Source organism: Haliaeetus leucocephalus, unplaced genomic scaffold (assembly GCF_000737465.1).
Source record: "Haliaeetus leucocephalus isolate CR32 unplaced genomic scaffold, Haliaeetus_leucocephalus-4.0 Scaffold362, whole genome shotgun sequence".
NCBI classification, from domain to species: Eukaryota; Metazoa; Chordata; class Aves; order Accipitriformes; family Accipitridae; genus Haliaeetus; species Haliaeetus leucocephalus.
Window position 1 is genome coordinate 3,589,147 of NW_010972798.1, and position 15,711 is coordinate 3,604,857.

The 15,711-nt window shown below is 37.7% G+C and overlaps 1 protein-coding gene across 1 annotated transcript in view; it reads left to right on the forward strand.

Moving 5' to 3' along the window:
* Window positions 1–15,711, forward strand: part of NAALADL2 (N-acetylated alpha-linked acidic dipeptidase-like 2) — a 285,980-nt gene that overhangs the window by 245,758 nt on the left and 24,511 nt on the right. Inside the window, exon 11 of the mRNA XM_010572907.1 lies at window positions 11,675–11,768. Within this exon, the coding sequence (XP_010571209.1) occupies window positions 11,675–11,768 (94 nt within the window). The remainder of the gene's footprint in view (window positions 1–11,674; window positions 11,769–15,711) is intronic.

Below are 15,711 nucleotides of genomic sequence, written 5' to 3' on the forward strand. Positions count from 1 at the left end.
GTTTTTCTTTCTAAATCTTTTGCCTTTTTCAAACCCCATCTCTTCCACTCTCCGGTCTCTTCAACAACGTGCCTTTCATCATCATCTTTCAGTACAGTCATCAGATCTCCATCCTTGTTGTCCTTATATTTGGAATACTCAGGCAAAATTTGCCCATATTGAGATGTCTTACAAGGAACTCATTTGTTCCAGAAAGTTAATGTAAAACTGGAGACAAGTAGGCATTCAGCTAAGCCAAAACAAAAGGAATCAATAGCAAGACCAGAAGCTAACAAAAATATGATGCTTACCAACAAGGTGGGTCCTGGTATTTGAGTTGTTCTTACAACAAGGCTTGTCGGATAGGCTGAAGTAACATGTGCCTTTCATATGCCATACCCTCACTTCTTTGTTTGATTCTATTGGATGAGGTTAAGGTAGGTGACAAGCCTTTTAGAGTAGATGTTTTCTGAGTTGTTTTCCAAGACATGTATTTTTGGTGCTTAGACACTAATGATGATTATAAATAATAAGATATTTAAAACAGGTAGTAGCTGAAGCAACCATGGTGCAGTACTGTAGGCAAACAATGATTTTTATTATTTTTTTTAATAGCAACTGCTGTCGTTTGAGCAAGTAGTAACATTTCCTGCAGTGTTGTAAGATTATATGTTTTTTAAATGTGCTTCTCTATTTAATCTTTGTTGTTGCCATTACATCATGCTGCTTTTATAATTTTAATACAGAGCCCACATAAAGATAGGGTGCAGTGGAATGAAATGGCCATCATAATTTGCCTATCTTAGTAACAGGTGTATTATTACAGCCCCAGATGTGGTAATAAATCTTAGTTCTACCTTCAGATAGTTTGAGTTTTATTGCTAGGGTTCCTCATGAATTTCGAGGGCCATTCTATGGCACAGGACATTCTTCTGAGTTTTCTTTCTCTGCTTATATAAATATTCTGTCATGAGAAACATTATTTGTTAGGTCTTTATTCATTGTTGTTCAGGGACAAGTTTGAAAGGTGAGGGAGTTTCTTTTTCAGGTAAATTGGTAGCCTCAGCAGCATGCCAGCTAATTATAAAATACTTCAGTAGGTTCATCAAACTGACCTGGGATTCCCTAAGGCTCAAAGAGTTTGTCAGACTTGGCATTTTCCCCAAGCCTGAGGGGAGCTTGCTCAGTCCCAAACATATTCATCTTTAATTAATGTTTTCTTTTAAAAATAAAACAACCAATCTTCCCCTGCCTTTATGTATTAAGTTATACTATTTAATTACAGGAGGAGGTATGAGATCTCCTTTTGAGATTTAAGTTTCGAATCATGAATGTAAGTCAAGTGATTACTTCTTATTCTATGTGTCTTGCACAGTATGCATTGAACATTGAATATTCTGATTTGAAAAGTACTGTGAAAAATTCACAGAAATTGCATCTTTTAATTATGAGACCAGTAAGAAGCCTGAATACCTTTCTGGCTTGGTAACTACCATGCAGGTATATCCAAGAGCAGAATGTAACCCTAATTGAAGTAATTGCCCACTGAGGAAAATGAGCCTCTTTGTGGGTACTGCAGTGTATCCTGGTGTCTGGGCGTAGCCTCGGTACATTATCCATCTAATTCTCCCCTGAAGTGGAACATGTCTGTTAATGTTTATGAGTCTTTTCTTTGAGGCCTATACTACAGAACTATGTATTTTCAGCTTCCCTTGCATCCTCAGCACTGTGGTTCACGAGTGTCTCTCCCTCAGGGCTCGTCTGTCACGTTTAATGAACTGTCAGTGCTCCAGTCCTCACTGTGATTAGGGTGACCTAAGTGGAAAAATTTGAGGTACCTTTGCATCAAGAGGTGGCAAGAGAGGAAAGAACAATATTTTTCTCTCCATAACCATTAAATATCTTAGTTTTCCTGAGTTTGAGAGGATAGGGAGACTTTAATATGTAATGTTCTCGTAATCTTTTCCTAATGCTTATTCTGTTGAGTCAATGCTGAATCGACTGTCCAAGTTTTCCAAGTTCCTCAGGGAACCATTGCTTCAACACCTCATTGATGCTTTTCTTCAGGTTCTTCAACTCCTAGATTCAATTTCTTCCATCCGTTGTCCCTGGTTCTCCCCAAATCCTGTATCTCTTTCTCCAAGGACTGACTGCTGCCTAGCATACATTCTTCTTTCAGTATGGCCATGTAGAAGACTTCATAATTGCAAATAAAATTCAGGCAGAAGAGAGTATAGAGTAAGGCTCCTGTTACAGCATTTCCTCATCCTGTTCTCACAAATCTCCATAGTCAGGTCTGACACATTTTGAAGGTCATGCAATACAATGAGTTTTTAAGGATGGTGGCATATTAACACGTCTCAGTGTCCTGATATCACAATCGTTAATGTTGAAAAAGTGTATAAATTAAATGGAGATAGATGAGGAAAAATAGGGAAAAAAAATGTATTGTCACAATAATGGAAGAAAAAGAATAATGAACATCGAGGAGAATGACTGTTAGGTACCAAAGCAGATTATATGCATTATTTTAATTAAGAGTGCCTAATAGTACATATGGTTTCCTTTGAATAATAATTGCATGCTGATGAAGTGTGATTAGAGACTTTTTTTTAGGAGTTCAATTAAATCCTTTTCTGTAAAAGGGGAGTGATTAAAAAGATGATATCAAGGTCTAAAACTGAAAGCTGTGGTTGAAGCTTCCTATTGCAGATTTCTTTATTATTGCGCTCCTCTGATGACTATTATTTAGTTTTGAACAATGCCACAAGTTTCAGACTGAGCCCTGCAGATTCAGCATAAGAACTGGCTTCACAGATCAAATAGAAACTTAGCAAGTACTTCGGTGTCCTTGAATGTACGATCCTGGGATTGATCCTAATTCAGGAAGATTCTTGGTTCATGCATGTATCTTGAAGCATATGAGAAGATACTTTGATTAATTAGGACTGTAAGACAACATACTGTTTGCTAGGCTGCTCTGTATTTCTGTAGAGTGCTTGTGAACCTGGGTGATTAAATGCAGACTTGCACTGCTGCTTATTTTATCTGCTAGTCATTACTGTCTGACTTGTAAGGCTCATAGACCAGCAGGACCCAGCCAACTGTCTGGCAACTGTTAACAAAATTATCAATTATCTTGCTGAGTTCTATCATCTTGTGCTTTGATTATCCTGTATCGTGAGTAAGGAGAGCTGGTTGTGCTAATATCCTGATTCGAGTCTTAAACACATGCGTAAGTCAGGCAAAGGTACTGATATTCACAAACTGGTGGCAAACGCAATGGAGGCCATCAGTAGCATGGAAGAGTGGGATGATTTCTGGAACTATGTACTAAATGTCCAAGCTGGTAATCACAGCATCCTGTGTTTTCATACCAGTACACAGGAATGGACGCCGATATATCTTCTCTGGTATTCGGAGATGACATTTACTTTCTTTAACTTTAAACTTTCCTTTATAGCTTAAACCAGAAAAAATACTTAACATTTCTTGTCCTAAAGTATGTGCGCTGCTAGCTAGCTGCATGTTCTATCTTCTGAATGTCTGCATTACACATGCAGATAAAAAAATAAGCTATGTAGTTTTGGTTTGAGGTAGTAAATATCTATCCAAGACGCAATTTCTGTACGCGATTCTTGTCATTAGAGTTCTTTGCCTCTGATGTGTGGAAATAAATTTTGCTTCATATTTTTTTATATACTTCTCTTTCTACCAAAACAATAGCTAAATCTATTTCCTCAGGACTGCCTGTAACCAGCTTCAGGCAGTTAACATTCCTTCTTTAAAAAGGATCTAGCACTAGTTTCCCCCTCCTCTTGCTGTAGCTGAAGAGGGTCAGAGAATGAAAGCATTTAAAAGGTCACTTTCTGTGCAATGATGGCATCTTGGTTTATGGGAATGCTATTTGCAAATTATTCAGATTTAACCCAAAATTTTCTGTATTTGTCACTCTCAAAGTCTGCAGCTGGTAACCAGAGCAACCTGGCTTTAAAGTTGGAGATAAAAAAGAATTAATGCTAGAACAAACTTTAAAATTCTCTTTAAGAAATCTAGCGTGAGGGTTTGTAGTGATGTAAAGATTTGTATCGTCGTGGTGTGACCTCTTCAGCCAGAGCTCACGAAGCTCTTAGTGCAGAAGAGCATTCTGTTATATCCTTTTGCATGCTCATCACTAAGCGCACTAGGGAAAAGTCTAAGTGACTAACTTTTTTTTTACCGAGTGATTTGAATCTAGTGGCCCTTCTAGAAGTTAATTCGACACTTTCTTTGCACCTAGATACCACTAAAATTTGACGTACGTAAATACAAAATACATTATTATAAACGCTTCTCAAGATTATTGCTACTTTCCTGCATACTTCAAAGACATGCAATTTTTGTTTATGTGCAGAAAAAATAAGAATAAAGCACTTGAGAAACTCTCTAGCTACATTTCTACACTGCCCACAGAAGGAACTGTGCTTTACAGTTAACTTCATGGCTTCCTGTGTAGTCATTAACCCTGTGTATTCTGCACAGACATAAAGTTGCTCTGCCTCAGTTCCAAACAAACCAGGTTGAGTAAAAGTTCATTTACACAGTGCCAAGCCTAACTCAATAAAGCTATTATCTTGGAAGTTGAGTTAACGATCCCCGTTGTCTGCCACTGCAGTAACAAGAGCATGGGCCAGACTTCAGCCCAGTTCCCCGGCTCTCATGGTAGGTAGCGATGAACACTTCAGAACAAGTGTATTTCCCCTGTGACCACAGTCAAAGTTTGAATCTGGAGCATCATTTTTAGTAGTCAGCAGTGCACTGTCCTGCATGAATCTGTCTAGTCCCGTCTGAAACCTGGTTGCGCTCTTGGTGTCTGGCACGTCCCGTGAAGGTGAGCTCCAGAGCACAGTGATGTCTCGCAGGACACAAGGCACCTCTGAAATCTATAGAAAATGTACTTTCACTGCTCTAAGTGTTGTGTGTTGCTAAGTTGGCCAATAAATTAAATTTTAAACAAAATAATCACTTAAGAGAATACTTACGAGCTTAATTTCTCAGTGCCTCAAAATCTCATCATGCGTCATGCAGAAAATGTAGCATAGGATCATGTAAATAGAGATCTTCCGTACTCCAAATTAAGTGGCCCAAGTTATCATAATACTGGCATATCTTAATATTAGGGTTGCCTAATGCTGTGTGCCACGTTAATACAGTTAGTTAAGTGTTGTTTGCTGTGCACAGGATACATGCAAAGAGGGAGAATCCATGTTTTGTTCACTATCACTTTTACTTCCTAATCAGTATTTTCTATACTGAGAGTAAATAAAACAATATTAAATTATAGACAGAGGTGCTGAAATAAAGTTTTAAATATTTGTAAGAGCTCAGACTTGCCTTGGTCAGAAACAGCTATCTGTAATGAATTACTATGCTCTAGTTCACCTACTGTAGCTATAGACTCATCGTACTCTTTTCTCAGAGAGCCCTCTACTGACCTAAAATACAGTATGTCGAACTGAATGTCACATAGCCCCAAATATCATTTGACCTGTAAATACGTGCCCTGGTGCCAAGGTAGATTTCAGTAAGAACAAAAGCGTACATGGTACTACTGAATTTTTGAGAACTTCTGAATTGTCAAAAAGTTGACAGCTTTAGTGCAAAGCAAACATGTTTGTGACCAGATTTCTATTTCTTTGTCTACTCAAGGGAATGTGATTCTTCAGAAAAATAGAGGGTCAAAGAACTGGTGGTTTTCTCATACTCCTGCCTCTGACTTTTCTTGTGTGAGTCAGTTAACTTTTTGGGGGGGTGATGAATATAAGAAAAACAACTGTGTAGACTGATTATGCAGGAAATTTTGCTACAGTAAATTGAGATCCTAGTATTAAAAAATGCTCATTCATTTATCATGAGTTTCATGATTACTGCCATTCATCCGGTAGTAGTAGGTGCTGAAATTCTGTTATGGCCAGGGAATCACAGATTTCACTTAGACTCAATTTCTCATGCTTAATTAAAAAAAAATCTGATGACATGAAGGAAATTGCGGGGCGGGGGGGGGGGGGGGGGGGCGACACACAGACACCACCAGAAAGCAAATTCAGGAAATTTCCTTGTATTATTAAAAATACTTCATTAATTTTGCAGGTTGGAAAGGTTGGGGAAGGCTGATGATTTTTACATTTGAGATTGCTAATGTTGTGGTTCTGAGGGGGGATCTTAATATATGCAGAGATTTATTCCTTATTTACACAGGGGTGGACACTGAAAACGTTGTTTATGTTTGGGTTAATGTCAGATGATCTCAGCAGGTCACTCTGCTAGTCAGTACGTGTGGAAAGAGAGACCCCTTGATGCAAAGAGATGAACACCTGAGATTAGAGTGCAACAGCCAGCCACAAAAGTTATACCTTTTCTTTCACCTTTACAAGAGAAAAGAGGAAAAAAGTGTTATTTTCAACACATTGTTATTGATCACTCTAAACAGCAGAGTATCTTTCCATGCTCTTTCTTCATCCATGAACCCCATGGATAATATGTGAAGGGATAGGTACAAGGTGTGAGGGCGAACGTGACTTGGTTAAAAACAATGCCTGATGTCAAAGGAAGTTGGGGCTCAGAGTTCAAACGAGTTAGTTGCCCAGTGTCACACACAGATCAGTTAAAAGGATTGTTTGAGTCTGTAGTAGGGAGTCTTATATACAGAGGTCTATTGAGTCTGTAGTTGGGAATCTACACAGGTCTGCTACACTTCTTTTTTATATTATCTGCTTTCTGATGTGAGTTGTCATGGGTTTGGTAGATTAGCTGCCATGTGTATGCTGGCTGGTTTTCTCTAAAAGTGCACAGGTATCGGTAGGGTAAAGTATTGTTAATATTCATAGAATAAAATTATATAATAAAAACCTGAAAATTAATAGAAAGCAGGAAAGAAGAAAAAGTATGTTACAGAGGTATATGGCTTGAAATATAAAACAGTTGCCACTGTACAATTCAGGTTTCAAGTAGCTGTGTCTAATTCATTCCAGCAGGTAATGTTGGACTACAGCACTACTGAAGAGCAGTGTTCACAAAAGGATAAACATGGCAGTTTACCTGATTTTTTAAGTTATGTTGTTTGTAACTTGGCATATGAAAAGATCTGAGATGTCTTTTTAGATTTTAGCACTCTTAATGTAACTAAAAATGTCCTAAAGGCTCAGCACTTACACCCACTGAGGTTTACATAGCACGCAGGCTTGATACAGCGCACAGTTTCAAATCTCACTAGACAAAAAAAAAAAAAAAAAAAACTGGCATGTGAACTTCTGTGTTAAAGAAACTGCCTGCACACTATATGCTGATGTTTATTCTAGCAGATTGATCTCTGTCATGCATAATATTTTCCTATCCTCATATCTGCTAAATATGTTTTCATTTTTTTCATCTTACAAGTTTCTCATCGTACGACAGAATGGAAGATGGGTTGCCATGCCTGTGTTGTCTGTAAAACCAGATAACATTTAAGACGTGTCCCTGCAAGACATGATCAATAACAGCATGCCCCAAAAGCAAAACTGAATCTGTGTAAAAAAGGCTGAGTGGAGCCTTTCACGTTGTTGTATACCGGATTTTAAGTATTCAATTGTTTAAAAAATGTTGCATGCCAGTAGACGTGCTTTGAGTTGTTAGTAGGCAGCTTGGATATTTGAGGAAGCAAGTTGCCTTGAAAACTGAGTTTAACTCACTGAAAAACCAGGTGTGACATACCAAAAAAAAAATTTCTGTTATGAACCCTCCTCCAACTCCATTTTAGTTAGTTCCCTTATTTACATTGTAAAACAGCTAAAACTATAAAGGGTATTTATCATTTACGTAGATGAACATATTGTGTGTATTTAATCCAGTTATTATTTTGGAGACTGGTGCAGATTCACCTGATATCCCTGAGAGCTGACTTTTACCGTGAAACTAGGTTCATAAGTTGGGTAGAATTGCAAGAAGACATAGTTTGTAAATGAGTATGTTATAACACTTTGGAAGAGAGAAGAACCTACGGCTTCATTTAGGAAGTGTCATGTGACACTGAATCATTTTTAACACCAGCATTTTTGGAAGTTTGTGGGGTTTTTTAGCTTTTGGGATCTGCACAGTGTCAGAGAGATGAAGACAGGCACAGTAGTTATTTCCTTCCTACAAAGTTGTTTGTGCTGTAAGGTAAAGGACCTTGAAAAAATGTTACCTTGATATAAACCTGTTTCGAATATTAAGATTTATTCTGCAATATGCATAGAATCATAGAATGGTTTGGGTTGGAAGGGACCTTAAAGATCACCCAGTTCCAACCCCCCCTACCATGGGCAGGGACACCTTCCACCAGACCAGGTGGCTCAAAGCCCCATCCAGCCTGGCCTTGAACACTGCCAGGGATGGACGGGGCATCCACAGCCTCTCTGGGCAACCTGTTCCACTGCCTCACCACCCTCATAGTGAAGAAATACAGTATTACTCTACAATTATTGTTATGTTTTGTATTAATATTTATCACTAAAGTAATTGAAAGTTCATTAAATACATTTTAGTTTACTGAAGAATACTTTTCCCAAAGCCAAGTGCAGTGGGAACGTTATTCATTATTTTTTCATTTTAAATTATATAAGAAAAGCGTTACAGAATCAATTAGCATTTGAACTATAATTTTTTTCTTTAGACTTGATAATCGTGCAAATGTTACATCAATTATTGTGTGTATTGTGTGTGTATTATTATGTATAAATGTTATTTGAGAAGTTGTCATTAGCGTTATAACCAGTTCAGTATGGGAATAGAATCAATTATGCTGCTTTAGCATTTCACTTTATGAGAAAATTGTTGTCTTTACTCTTTGCTAAGTTATTCTTGCATTTAATAATTCAATAGTCAGTCTGAACCATTTTTCAACAGGGAAAAGGGGGCAGAAGCTTGTCTTTATTTTCCATGTATATTCAGTGTTGTACTCAGGGGAACGGTATATCCAAAAATAAGACTATAAATAAGAAATCAGTAGCCTTTTCTGTCTTGCTGCATTATGTGGGTTTGATATATGCTTCTGCAGCATTATTACTTACTCTGTTCAAATCAATGCTCTCAGCTTTCCTTTATGTGATTGATTTCCTCCAAATTAGCCTATGAAGTACATGATTTAATAAACAACGCTGTTACCTGTTTACCAACACACAGATGTCCACAATATTACATCCAGAGATGCTATGCTTCAGTCAGTCACAAGATTTTCATGGTATAACTTTATTTGAATGAGAAAGAGAGAACAACTTCGGTCTTACATAGTCAAAAGCAAAATAAAATTGCCTGGAAGAAACAGATATAAGCATGGACTTACAAAAATTAAGCCAGATTCTGTAGGAGATAATGATGAAAAGGAAAGATGCTTACTAGGGTATTCTCCTCTTTAATGCCGCTTTTATGCCTCAGAAAAGAAGCATTTTTTCCATACTTTTGTGTTCTTAAACATTGCAGTAGCAGATTGAAAAGTATCAGTAGCACCGTATAACTGTTCATGTCCCTCCCTAAAAATATACCTATGTATATGTATCTTGCATTAACACTTAGTGAAGGGTTTTGCAGAAATGGGGTGTGAGGGAAGAATTCAAATGTTTTTTGTGATACAGACTATGTGATATGGTACTATTTAGGATTCAGTGGGTTTGGACTCCATATAGAATTCCTCCTCTTTAATAGGATGTTATTTAATTGCCACAGTTGCTTTTCCGTAGCAATTTACAAGTTGTTAATGTTTTGGGCAGCTGTATCTTATAGTTCCGTGCAGGACAAGGAAGGATTTTGCATGGTATTTGGACATTTAGAGCCAGATTTTTACTGTTGCTTATGGCTGGGTTATAGGAACCCGGTTTGTCTACAGTTTTGAACAGGTTTCTGTTTGCCCAAACAATTCTATTTTTTTATTTCCACAGTACCTCTCTGATATTCCCAAGACTAATGTTTTCTCATGCTTTTCAACCCAGAGACCTTTGTCTATAATCACTGATAGAAAACGTAATGGCTTTCAAGCATTAATGGCTTGTGCAGTTGGGAATTTTGGAGAAAAGTTTTGTGAGAAGTTACTGTGTAGTATTTTAACACAGATGTCCAAACACAGTGTTTTTCATCTTCCTTCAAGTTCACTCTTAGTTCTTTAGTTTTCCTGTTAATGGCCTGACATATCGTTATTCCTCCCTATTTTTTTCTCACTGTATATATGGTAGGGGTTTTTTTCTTCGTGCCTTTTGCAATATTGTATTCTCCAGAGGTAAATCGCAATAGTTTCACAGTATGTCTCTGCTCAGATATAGGTTGCAGCCTGATGTACAGCATGTTCCCACAGTCCCTGTACCCAAATCAGTCTGTGGCTGGGTCATTTCTTTAATGCTTTCTGAGAAATGTTGTTGGGCTTCTATCAATCTTTCTCCAGGAAACTTGTATTTCTGATATCACCCTGTTTTCATCCACTTTCCTGGGAGATGGTTTTCCTCTTCAATTGCTGTACTATTGTTTTTAATATTACTTAGGATTGTTGTCTTTTCCTACTACTTTGTATTGTAGAATTAAAATGCTACTTTCAGCACAGCAACTATCATATTGCTTTTGAAAGATAGATATTATTCTAACCCCCTCACTACCTTGGGAAGTGTTGTACAATATGATTTTATTCAGTCCACATTTTTATCAACACGATCACCATCACCTGCAGCCATCATTCCATTTTAGAGCGCAGCCCTACAGGTATTTTCTCCCTTTTTGCAATATCAAGATATGAAGAAGATGAATGAAAGTTTCCTGCATGTTTTTGTCAGTGTATTTTTATAGCTCCCACGAACAGTGATGGACTTGGCAGCCTAGAGACTGAAATCCTCTGTTTAATCACAGGCTAGGAATAGTTCGGCAGAAAGACATATTTCTATATACAGCCCCTGTAGCATGTCTAAGCCTTGAGCTGGAGAGCCTATCTTCTATAAGTGAAAAAAAGCACTCGGGTCAGTCAGTCCCTGGCCTCATCTCTGGAACTGTTGAAAAGAAGCATTCATGCTATTGAGTTTCATGACAGGTGCTAATGTCTAGTCTGGAGTGGACTGAGAGTTCCCTTTCACTCATTTGGGAATTTCTTTCTGTAAGTTACTGAGAGAATGTAGTGTTCTGTCCAGTTTGGAAGTTGTACATCTGTGTGCTTCAAGCAGTCACATATCTCTTCAAAGGCAGTATGTTTTCAGATCAGCTTGCATTTAGCCATGGGCTTGATCTGAAGCTCGTTAATGTCTGTGATTTTTTTTTTCTTTTTACTTGTGTAAACTCTCAAAATCCGATAGCTAAAACCAGACAACTAAGTAAAACAATAAAGCTCATTCCTATTTTTAGAATGTTGAGGTGTTTTATTTGAAAACAAAGCAAAAGTAAGGCCTTTCAGAGATTCCTGCAGTATCCTAGGTCCACGGAAAAAGTACGGCACAGAATTCTTGTGCGTGGTCAGAAATTGTAATCCCTTAACATTTTTTAATGTTGTATTAGAAAGGCAATGGTCTAGGTCGTACTCCTTTTCACAAAGATGTGTTTATGGGGTTTTATTTCTTTTTCCCTGAAAATCCAATGTGTTGAAAGTATGTGCTATTCCAGAAGAAGTGCTGGCTATTAAATCTGCGAGAAATTATTTGACTGTTTTTTTGGGTTTTTTTGTATTTTGCAGCTAACAGGACAAGTGACTTTGCAAATTGCCAATGAACCAGTTTTGCCGTTTAATGCCCTCGACATCGCGTTAGAAGTTCAGAACGGTCTTAAAGGTAATTTTTGTTAGAGGAATATTGTTCTCCATTAATACAGAGGGGGAAAAAAAGGATCATCTACTCCCTGACACAGATTCTCAATTTCCATTTGAATGATAGCCAGTGATTTTATGGGTTAAACAGTGTCATTATATAATGCTAAATAGAACACAGTTTTTCTTGCTGAATAAAGCCATAAAATGTTTATACTTCTTCTGATGTTACTATGTCAGTTAAGCAATAATTAGTATTAAAATCTCATAATTACAGTCAAAGATAACAATCTCTGTGACTGAACTTGATTTTAATACCCTTCAAGGCTTTGTTTGGTTTTTGCAGGAGAGGGCTTCTAATCCTGTTGCCATTTGGCTCCTTAATTTTCACCATCATCTCCCTTGTTTGCATATTCCACTAACTCACCTTGTTGGCAGAGCATGCTAACTTTTCTCCTTTTTCAGGTGTGACAAAGCACGATACTTTACTAGTATGTATTGTTTGAGTTGATTAAGCACTGAGATCTGGAGGCTCTGTATCTGAAACTGATCTTGGTCTGTTTGGGACAATAGGTTAGGGATAGAGACAAAAAAGTTCCTAGTCAGAAAGTAAACAAGTGACTGGTAACTTGGAAATGATGCAGATATAATTCTCATAGACTCTGGATTTGGCACTGTTTGCTGGGTGTAGGATGAATGCCTTGATATGAGACCGCTCCATCAAGATCGTGGAGCCATTACTAATATGCCTGTGTTGCCTTCTCATTTTTGGCTCTTTCTATTCTCCTGTGGCCTTTTAGGGCTTGATAAAAGAACAAGCATTCTGCAGTCTTCTTGTCCTATGTTGACAACAGAACCCAATTAAGCCAAGAGCCCTTGGCTTGAGCTGTATGAGATAACACACTTAAAGGGGCCAGTTGTGCATTTCCTTTGCCTCTGGGGGCTGTGGTTTGTTTGTTTTTTTCTCTACAGTTGGTAGAAGAATGTTGATATAAGGAACTAAACCCATTGTATGCTACTGAGATGTTCTCTGCTAATATCTAGACTACAAAAGAACAATAAAACTACTTCTTATCAATTAGGAAAAGAATATGTTTTAGCTCCAGTCCTGAGCACTAAGGAGGAAGAGGAAGTCTAGGTTCTAACACTGTCCAGCGTCACTCATCCATATAAGCTTTCTCCTTCAATATCGTCTGTCTTCCTCCTCCTATTCTGTCCCTTTCCCCTTACAGTTTCCTTGTATCTTAGTGTATTCAAATGAGATCCACCTCTCCTTCCTTTTCAAGGTGACTAGTTGGAAGTAGGCTGGATGTGGAGCGCACATAAGAGGCTTAGTCCATAGAGGTTAAATCTTTTGATAATTTAGCTGCCAAACTCTAACATAATTGTGTACAGAGATATTTCCAAAGCTGATATTCTGGTCGGAGTTCAGTGAACTTAAAAGGAATGGTAAAAGGTGTATCCCTGACAAGAACCCTCATGAAATTTGAAAGGCTACTCCAAAGCAAGCCTTTGTTAGAACCTCACAGTGGAAAATGTAAAACTGTGTTGTTATTTCCTCTTCTTCAATTATGTCTCTGATACAGATTACCTGTAGTGTGCCAAGACCTTTCAGAAAAAAATTTTCTTCTCTATACTGTGTATATATATATGGAACTCTCAAGTTGATCTGTTAAATAATGGTGGAAGTTCTATAAAATCACACCAAAACTTTACATGTAGTTGAGCAGAATGTGACATCTTATCTCAAACTTAAAGATTTTTTGCAGTCTTGAGGTCTTGCCCCTGCATTTCATTCACTCCCTACAGTGTAAAGTATCACTTTTCTGTAATACACATTCATAGAAGTATGATACCTTTTCTTTAATCTTTGCCATCCATCATTGTCAAGACCTAGGAGTTAGTAGGCTAGCATTGGTCTGGAATCAGTGAGCATCCAAAAAGACAAGTAATTTTAGCTCTGTTGTGCCATATAAATATTGGTTTAGTTCAGCCTAAACACAGCAGGGAATAATCATCAAATAAAAACTGTGGCTCAGCTGGTATTCCTTCAACTGAACATGAGATGTCTGGTATTGTTCTTCCTTTTTTCTTTATTTTGAGTAACAGAAAATTTTGATTTAAACTGACTTTTTCCTCTAACTTCAGTTAGATCATTTATCTCAACCACTTCAGGGGAGGGAAAATTATTTTCTAGGCTGTAGGGCCAGCAGGATAAATTTTCTCTCAGCTGTTCACTTTAGAGTTTTGTTTAATGACTTTCTTCATGACTTTCATGTCTCGTCTATCTCTGACTTCTGTCAAATAACAGTGTATTTTTATTTTGGAAACCAATAAGACAAATGTCTTTTTTCTGGTTACTTAAATGAGGAGTTTTATTTTTTAACATGGCTCATTAATTTCTTCATTCTTCAAAAGATTTTATGTTGTCTTAGATTTCAGTTCAAAGGTGCATTGTCTTACTAAACTATTTCCTTCTCCAACTTGATGCAAAATGTAAATGTAGAAAAGGCGAAGGGAAATCTGCATGACATGCTAGAAGATTTGTTCATTAGGTTTAATTTTGTGCCTCTCGGATCTGGTTCAGCCAATCGCTTACACATTTTATTGCCTGTTGGACTTTCTCACATTCTTGAAGTTAAATCGTATGTATAAATACTTGAGTCACAGTTTTTCAGTCTCCTGCACGTCCTCACAAAAGGATGTGCATGTCTTAATATTTGTTAATACTGCATTTATTTACATTGCCAAAAGATTTAACTCTGTAATGTGGATGTCTGTACTCTTAGGTCTGTTAAATTCAATGGGATGTTACTCAGCACTTTATAAACCATTTCTTACATTCAGGATAGGCTGGATGGCACATTATAGGGAAATGTCATCCACAACATGTTTACATCTGGCTCGAGGCCTGTACCTCAGAAAGGTGGGGAAACGGCTGTTAAGCGACATGTGTTCTCTCCCCTTGCGCACACCAGAACTCTTGGAAACAAGCTACTGCTTTTGGGTTTACCTGAAAGGAAGGGTTGTGACTGGAGAGACATTTCTTTTTGTGCATCTGCTGATGGTCTGATGTTTAACAGGAAACCTCATGGTCATAAATGATATGAGATAGGTTCCAAGACTGAAATCCAGGTCCCTGGGGCTATTCAGGCTGTTATCTGTCCGATCACAGATGTGATATTTTAGAGAAATTCATAAATAGGTGACAGTTTAAAATAGTCTCATGAACTACACGTTGCAGTTGTGCGGTGTTTGTGCCTTTCATACATTTAAAACCAAAACCCACTGCAACTTGAATCAAATACAAGAATATCTCACTAGACCTTGCATGCTATGAAACCCAGTTTACCTTCTGAGGTAGGGCACAGACAAGATGTCAAATCTTGTCTATAAATGATAAAAATGGTTCTTTTAAACACTTCTCTAGAAGTGTTTTGTATGTATATGCAAGTAGAAATGTGTAAGAATTTGTATATACGTATTCTTTATGTATATAAGCATTTTTGTTCAAAACATATTTGTATTATCTGCTGAATGCTTTTAGCACTGTGCAGTCTGGACTTGCTCCTTGTAGCCTATCTTACACTGGATTTGACCCTCTTTAAAATTTAGTATATATCACAGCAAGCTTCAGGGATTGATGATGGAGGTGTTAAAGTGTCTCATTAGGATTAAAAGCCCTTCTATACCTTTGCACCTGACTGACTCAGCAATAACAAGTTCAATCACACTGTTTACAAAAATACAGGCAACCAGGTTTGATGCTAGCCATGTCTCTCTCTCCGGTGCCGTCAGCTGTAGAAGCTGATATCGTTTCATTATTTCAAGTCACTGGGCCCACCTAGACTCATGCAGACCTTTCAAAAATTGGTGTCTGTTGCCCCAGCCTTAGATTGTGGCGGAGTAACACTAGGCACACGTGCTAAGATTCCCTAGTTGTGGCTGTCATCACAGGCTGCTGAAGC